At 40.1% G+C, this 8399-nt stretch overlaps 2 protein-coding genes across 3 annotated transcripts in view; one reads left to right on the forward strand and one right to left on the reverse strand.

Annotated features, from left to right (window-relative positions):
- Nucleotides 1-987: 987 nt before the first annotated feature.
- On the reverse strand, nucleotides 988-2266 carry LOC108308946 (translation initiation factor IF-2-like). The gene is made up of 2 exons (XM_037740793.1): nucleotides 2261-2266; nucleotides 988-2225 (listed from the first exon to the last, which is right to left on the reverse strand). The coding sequence occupies exons 1-2, from the start codon at nucleotides 2264-2266 to the stop codon at nucleotides 1794-1796; spliced, it is 438 nt and encodes a 145-aa protein (XP_037596721.1). The 3' UTR covers nucleotides 988-1793.
- The window catches only part of TES (testin LIM domain protein), a 53969-nt gene continuing 47612 nt past the window's right edge, over nucleotides 2043-8399 (forward strand). The window contains exon 1 of one of the 2 annotated variants that reach the window (XM_017535052.2): nucleotides 2043-2291. In XM_017535052.2, coding sequence (XP_017390541.1) covers nucleotides 2265-2291 — 27 coding nt within the window. In that variant the 5' untranslated portion in view covers nucleotides 2043-2264. Of the gene's footprint in view, nucleotides 2292-2551; nucleotides 2573-8399 lie in introns of those variants that run through there. The other variant, XM_017535053.2, reaches the window with a different exon arrangement.

Raw genomic sequence — 8399 nt, forward strand, 5'->3', positions numbered from 1 at the left:
TTTGACTCCTAATTTTTTTTCTTACCCTTAATCTAACCCTTATCTTTTTCATGTGTTTCTCTTGTTCAGCCTTGCTCGCTTGGTGTCTTTGATATTCTTCTCTTTTATTTTACTATCTCCCAGGCTGATCTTGGTTCTTGGCCTTTATTTATGTACAATGTGAACTCCTAAATCAGCATTCTAGTCCAGGTTTCAAGATTTATATTTGGATACTTCATTTCAATGTCCCAGTCTCAAACTCAATACATTCAAACGGTATCCTTTATGTCCACCACCAGTCCCAAAGAAAGCACCACTGAACAAAACCCTGACCCTCACTTTATATTTTCTGTCTTCCTGAGCCATCCATAGAGTTGATCAAGATAGAAATGTATGTTATCTTCTATTCATTCCACTGTCATCAACCACATGTAGTAATCAAAGCATGCCAGTTCTACCTCCTAAATAACTGTAGCTTAACACCTGAATAACTGAACAAAAACTTGCAATTTAATTCTCCTAACACTTGTCTACCTCAATTTTACTTTTATAATTTATAATCTATAATTACTTTTCATAATTAGCCTAGTGATGATTCCAGATAAAACTCACTGAATTTCTATTTCCATCCTGGCCAATGATATACACACAATGTAATGCTGACAGGATTGGGAAGGAAGAATGGGAGAAAGGCAGAAGTTGATGGTTTAAAAAAAAAATGTTTTCAGATGGTTTTCTTAGTGTCATCTCTGCAACCTCATCAAATACGGTTCAAAATTTATGATACAACATTCATTTGTTTGATGCCTTATTTAAACTGCTTTACTGGACATTGTCCATCTGTTAAGCTCTCTGAAAGAGACAAAATTGCTTTATCATAGCTAGACCTCATGTTCCTGTGCACTTACAGAGGGCAAACTTTGCAGGGGACCACACCTTTCAAGATGGTTTGGGAAAATAATACAGAAAAGTTTTACATCAACTGAAAAGAAAAACGCATAACTCTTCAATTTCAGTTTTAATTCTTAATGGGATAAAGGAAACATACACATTAAAAATCAATGCTCTGTGTTAACAAATAATCAAGTAAGCAGAGTTGCAAGTATTGGCTAAAATGAATTTGGGGTATTTTTAGCCACCAAATTTCCAGAAGCAAAGTAGAGACACACCTGGGCCTGAATATCTGCATTATTTGGGAACTTTTGTTCGTTTTATTTTGTTTTGCTATTTTTAAAAATAGGTGCCAAATTAGGTCACTTGCTGTCTGGGCAATGTGATTTTTTTGCCATAACCACAAATTGAAGAAAGTTGGCCGCTTTTTTTCCTTAGTCAAAATCATGTACTTCCAGCCCCAAACATATTAGAGAAATCGTTTAGATTCATGAGCACTGCCTCTGTTCCCCACAGGCTAAGACATTAGGCTGATCCCTGCATCTCTGGAGTCCTCAGTTCCCTGCAAAATGAGGAAGCTAGACTCTGTAATCCTTAGGCTCCCTTCCAGGCCCAGCAGTCTGATGGTATTAGATGCATCTGCTCCTGAATTAGGGCATGAAATGAATTCAGCTGTGGTGCACCAATGTGATGACTCGACTTCGTCAAAGCCTGAGCACACGATAGGCCTAGCACCATTTCACATAGCAGAGACAAAGGGCAACGCTCTGCTTCCAAAGGAATGGACACAACCTGTTTCTGAAGTGATTCACATCATCTTTTGAACAACCCAATGCTCAGAAAACGATCCCTACAATCTCTCTCTCTCCCCTGAAAATAAACTGATAAGTTACTATTGGGATAACTATTCCCCTTGACCCAGCTCAAACACAGGTGCAAACTTCAAAGATGAAGCCCTGCTCCATCTTCAGATGAGAGAGGCTGGATCCCAGCTCTTTAGAAGCCCGCCCGCGGACACCCAGAGTATCCTCAGAAGACCAGGTTAAGGTCCGCGAGCGCGCCCCGTAGGGCGCCGCCCCGGACACGGCCCCGCCCCTCACCTTACCAGCGCCGCGCTGGGGCCTAGAAGGTGCGTGCGGCGCTCGGTGATTGGCGGCGGCCTGGCGCTGCCCGGCTGCCATTGGCTGCCCGGGCCTCTTTGTTCCCGGGTTTCTGTCGCAGGCCGGCTGCGGCGGACTGGGCGGCGGAAGTTCGACGCCGCCGGGCGAGTGGCTGAGAGGGGGCGGCGCGGGAGTTCCGCAGGTTCTCCAGGTCCGCAGTGGAGCCCGAGGCCAACCGAGCCCGGCCGTGAGATCCTGGACGGGAGAAGGAGGGAACCCCTCGGACGCACAGACATGGACCTGGAAAACAAAGTGAAGAAGGTAGGGGGGCGCTTGTGGCGGGCGGCGGCAGCTTCACCTGCGCGGGTAGCGCGGAACACGGTGTTCGGAGGTGCAGGGGCGGGTGGGGCGAGCGAGCCGCCTGGCGTGAGCCCGGCCCTGCGTCTTCGGCGTCCCTGGCTCAGGGACCGGGCCCGCAGGTTAAGGGAGGCGCGGGGCGGCCCCGCCAGCTCCCCAAACTCGAGAGCAACAGAGTTGGAAGCGCGAGCGAGGGCAGGCGCGGGACGCTTCTCTCCGGTTTTCCGGAGTCGCAGCGATTGGAGGTGTTGGAAACTTTACTGAAGATGTTTCAGCGTGCCTGGGCCTCCTCAAAAGAAAAGGACGAGCTTAGGGCGAGTGCGGGCGAGACTGTGACGCTTCCTGGCTCAGGAAGTTCAAGTTCATTAAGCCTTCGTGGTTTGGGGCACTGCTGTGCTTTGACAGCTCTGACCTCCTCCCTTCCAGCTGGGCTGCCTGGGGCGCTCTAAAGTGAGTGTTGATTTAATGCACTGCCTTCGCACCCGTGCTGGTGGTAACTTCTAATGTGATTTCTTTTTTGGGTGGGGGGTCATTCATTACTTGTCCACTGAAGCACTGCCGCCGTCTTAGGGAATTATCTGTCAAAGAGTGCATTCTCCCTGTTTGGCAGCTAGCCCCAAAGGGCGGTTGTCACTAGCGTCTCAGCGCTGGGACACATTTCCAGCCTGGCTGCTGCCTCGCAGGCATCAGAACCTAAGGCCCTACCTGAGCCACTCCCTGGTTATGGGGAGCCTGGTGTCGCCTGGGAGAAAAGGGTGGGACCAGATTGTGACTCAGAAGGAATGCTGATGTCACATTCCAGTGAATTGCTCTGTGCGAAAGTTCTCGTTCCAGGGGATTTGCTCATATTTTACTTTGTGGTAAATTTAAGCTAGCAGTCCCTTATCAAATAGGGGAGTTTTGCAGAGAGAGGAAGGGAAGAATAGAGAAAACAGTTTTTTTCTCTTACTCATGGTTCCTAATATTATTTTATCTTCTAAACATTAAGTTTTGTCTTGAGAATTAATTCTGTTTTATGCCCAGAATTGGATTTTTGAAAATGGATTCAAAGTATTGTGTTAGGAATGCAAAGTTTTAGGTTAGGAAGCTATTGACCAATAACAACTTGAAATGAGAAAACCTCGTTTTTCATTCCTTACTACTAAAATTCACAGGCACTCAAAAAGGTATCCAAGAACAGAAAAACATAAATTGTGAAGGTAGCATGATTGCATTCTATTCTCTTCCCGTTACGTTTTTTTCTTTTAAATAAATCTAATATTTTTGGTTACTCTTGCTTGCCACCAGGAAAGCATTTTGCCTACTTAGCTTTCTATTGATGAATACAAGTGGGTAAGAGCTACTTAATTTAATACTTGTCTAAAATTTGGGGTGGGGGAGGGGTCTTGTCCTTGCTTTTAAGTACTTATTTGAAGATAGTTTTGTAAAAGTAAACATCTTTTGGGCTGGGGAGGATGAATAGGTGAAGTACAGGATTTTTAGGGCAATGACACTATTCTGTGATAGTATAAAATGGGGGATACGTGTCATTATACATTAATCAAAATCTATAGAATGTAGAACACCAAGAGGAAACCCTAATGTAAACTATGTACTTTGGGGATAATGATGTGTCGATGTGTTTCATCACTTGTAACAAATGTACTGCACTGATACGGGCTGTTGATAGTCGGGAGCCTGCTGGAGGCAGGGAGACATGGGGAGGTACACAGGAACTTCAAATTTTCTGCTCAATTGTGCTGTGAAGCTAAAAACTGCTTTTAAAAAATAAAGTCTGTTTAATGGGGGAGAAAAATCAAGACTTTTTTGAAGCTTTTTGAGACAAGGAGTAATTCTGAGGGGAAAAGTTCAAAGTTAAAAATTGTATGTGCTTGCAAAGGAAAACTCCAGATGTTATTTATAAACAATCTCCTTAGAGTTTGAAAATGTGGGTTATGATAAATAACGCCCTTGACATATGGTGTAATTTTTGTCCTTCATCTCCACTTTACTTTTAAAAGTTATATTTTCAACCAAGAATTTTAACTTTCTCTAATCTTACTCTTCCCTGCCCCTACAACCCCAAAAATCATTCCACAAAATAAAATTATGAAATCCCACGATGTTAACAAATCCCTGTTTCACTACATTGTCTTCACTGATGATTCTTAGAGTCCTCAACCAGTAAATTGGAAGCCATGAAAAAACTCCATATATACTCACTTTGACTCCAATTTGTGGGCTTCTTGATAGACTTGATGTTCTAACAAAAAGTTTCCCATTACAAAAGTTTGGAAATTTCAGGAATGTATTTGTGTTCCTTTTAGCAATCGTTTTCTAACAAATTCAAAGAAGGACAGATTACAAGACTATCTGATTTATCAGCAGAGCCTTCTTACCCTATTTTGGTACCTAGTTTTCAAGTCTCCTTTCTTTTTGACTTGGGTATACAAGAAAAGAGAAAAGGCAGATTAGAAGTTGGAGCAAAGACACAACCATTTAAGTACAACTAGTATGACTTCTGTTTTAAGATGTATGACATTTTTTTTCTTCTAAAGCTTTTACATTGTTGATTTCATGAGGAACTTCTTCCAGACAGATGAAAAGCATTATTTTTTCCACATTAACATTTCATGTAAAAAGCTGAGATAGATGATACTATTATAAAATTCTTGGTTTGTACAAGGAAAGCTCATCCACATCAGTTGTACAAATTGGGATTAATTACCAGTTAAAAGCCACCATCACAAAGACAAGGGGTTTTTATAATTAGACTTCACTATGTTTTGTTTTGTTTGAAGTAAGCAAGCTGTTGCTAGGATGTGGGAGCTAGTTTGGTTATACAAAGTTTTTGTTTTAATATACTTTAGAACAGAATTTGATTTTATGTCCTTGCCCTGTCTTCTGAGTTACACATCTATACCTCTTTTTTATGTCTTAAGTCTCATCTTAATTGACTTTGTGTCAGTATGGTCTGTGTCTGCTGGGAAAAACCATGAACATTGAGAAGCAGAAACAGTCTCCTTTTGCAGTGAATGGCAAATCATGGCTAACAGCCAGCTGTTTTCCTCTTTCCTTTCTGTGTTACTCTCCCATGAGAATTACTTTTTTCAATTAAAAGCATACCAACAGAGAAAGAGAACCTCAGTAATTTCCTTTATACTGCCTGGAATTGCTGCAGGGCTTTAATTTTACTGTGTTCATTTTTTGTCATCTTTCTAACCCTTCTATTTTGATTAATCCTAATGTTTTGCATACTTTTTTAAAGACTCTTATTTATTTTACTTTTGTGATGCATTTTAAAATGTGATACATTTTAAAGATTACATGTGATACATTTTAAAATGTCATGTATTTTAAAGATTACATGTCACTAAAAATCCCCTTTCTCTGCATCCAGACTTGTTTTCAAAACCTTTGTCATTAGTCAAAAAAGCATAGTGAAACCAAGTGAATATAATTGGAAAAAGTATGGAACTATAAAGATTATTTCCATTAGAAATTAGACTGAGTTATTGGCCTTATGTAGCCCCTGGTTGAAGTGGAGAAAGCAATACATGGTGACCTGGATGCTCAAATATCAATTGGATTCAAAGCTTGAAGCCATTCTTGCTGCAAGAATTAGGGCAAGGCACATCGAAGGCTTTGCTTTAGAGGTGTTCTGCCTCTCAGAACAAGTGCAGAAGGAAATGACTGGTCCTTAGCTGGGCTTTCGTAAAACTCTTCTAACCTGTGGTGTGATTCATTACATTGGTAGAATGTGAAAAGTCACTTTCTCTTAATTGCCCTGAATATTGGTTGTAGAAAAAACTATAGTAGGTTTTCTATTGATTCTGTTACTTTATGGTGTCCTATGAAGTAGAAATAGGAATTTATATCTCTACTGGCTGTTACCTGTGTACCATCAATTCACCCCATGACTTTGCTTGTGCATGGCCATACTCCACTTACAGCACTAAGTTTTTCCCATCCTTCAAGGACCAACCCCTCACATTGCACACTCCTCTAGAATCTTTCTCCATGCTCCCACCTAGATGAAAAATATTTTCAGAATTACTCTTTGTCTCAAAAAGCTTCAAAAATGTCTTGATTTTTCTCCCCCTATTAAAAAGACTTTATTTTTTAAAAGCAATTTTTAGCTTCACAGCAAAATTGAGCAGAAAATTTGAAGTTCCTGTGTACCTCTCCATGTCTCCCTGTCTCTAGCAGCTTCCCCAAAGTGGTTTATATTCCAACAAAATTAGCATCCTACTAGTTTTTATATTTTGTTTCTATTTTATCTATCTTGTATGTATTCTCTTTAGTGTAAGTTACCATTGACATTCTTTGGGCAGAGGCAAAGTATAAGAAAAGTAAAAGTATTGTGAAAAGGAATTTCTGGGAAACTTGCACAGTCAAATAAATGGCATAAACTCCAATAATATTCTTTTTTTTTTTTGGAAAAAGAGAAAAAAAGAGAGAAAGAAAAAAAAAGAGAGAAAGAAAAAGAATGAAAGAGAGAAGAGGAAGAGAAAAGAAGAGAGAACAAGAGTCTTGCTTTATTGCCCAGGCTAGAATGCAGTCTAAAAATGGATATTGAAAACCTCTTTTATGCCAATAATTGTGCTTAACAATGGAGACAGGAAGGAATAAGGGAGGAAAATAACAAACAAGCAGCCAACTAGTATTTCATTTAAACCTGCATAATGCTATGCAGTTACTGAGGAGTGATATACTTCCAATTATGTAGTCACTTTTAGAGGAGGTGTGATGTGGTACTGATGAGAATGTATGTTTTGTGGATTTGGGGTGGAGAGTTCTATAAATGTATTTTAAGTTTACTTGTTCCGGGTCTGAGTTCAAGTCCTGGATATCCTTGTTAATTTTCTGTCTCGTTGATCTGTCTAATATTGACAATGTGATGTTAAAGTCTCCCACTATTGTTGTGTGGGAGTCTAAGTCTCTTTATAAGTCATTAAGAACTTGCCTTATGTATCTGGGTGCTCCTGTATTGGGTGCATATATATTTAGGATCGCTAGCTCTTCTTGTTGCATTGATCCTTTTACCATTTTGTAATGTCCTTCTTTGCCTCTTTTGATCTTTGTTGCTTGAAAGTGTATTTTATCAGAGGCAAGAATTGCAACTCCTGCTTTTTATTTATTTATTTATTTATTTTGCTCTCCATTTGGTTGGTAAATGTTCCTCCATCCCATTGTTTTGAGTCTTTGTGTATCCTTGCATGTGAGATGGATCTAGATGCAGCATACTGATGGATTTTGGTTTTTTATCCAATTTGCCTGTCTGTGTCTTTTGATTGGGGCATTTAGTAGATTTAAATTTAGGATTAATAATAATGTATGTGAGTTTAATACTGCCATTTGATGTTAGCTGGATGTTTTGCCCATTAGTTGATGTAGATTCTTCATTATGTTGATGCTCATTACCTTTTGGTATGTTTTTGGAATGGCTGATACTGGCTGTTCCTTTCTATGTGTAGTGCTTCTTTCAGAAGCACTTGTAAAGCAGGCCTAGTGGTGATGAAATCTCTGAGTACTTGTTTGTTCACAAAAGATTTTATTTTTCCTTCACTTATGAAGCTTAGTTTGGCTGGATATGAAATTCTAAGTTATTTTCTTTAAGGATGTTGAATATTGGACCCCTCTCTCTTCTGGCTTGTAGGGTTTCTGCTGAGAGATCTCCTGTGAGTCTGATAGGCTTCCCTTTGTGGGTAACCTGACCTTTCTCTCTGACTGCCCTTAGCATTTTCTCCTTCATTTCAATGCTGGTGAATCTGACAATTATGTGCCTTGGGGTTGCTCTTCTTGAGGAATATCTTTGTGGTGTTCTCTGTATTACCTGGAATTGAATATTGTCCTGCCTTGCTAGGTTGGGAAAGTTTTCCTGAATAAAATCCTGAAGAATATTTTCCAACTTGGATTCATTCTCTTCATCACATTCAGGTACACCTATCAACCGTAGATTAGGTCTTTTCACATAGTCCCATGTTTCTTGGAGGCTTTGCTCATTCCTTTTTACCCTTTTTTCTCTAATCTTGTCTTCTCATTTTATTTCATTGAGTTGGTCTTTGACCTCTGATATCCTTTCTTCTGCTT

This window comes from Cebus imitator, unplaced genomic scaffold, assembly GCF_001604975.1.
Source record: "Cebus imitator isolate Cc_AM_T3 unplaced genomic scaffold, Cebus_imitator-1.0 Scaffold90, whole genome shotgun sequence".
Taxonomy (NCBI): Eukaryota; Metazoa; Chordata; class Mammalia; order Primates; family Cebidae; genus Cebus; species Cebus imitator.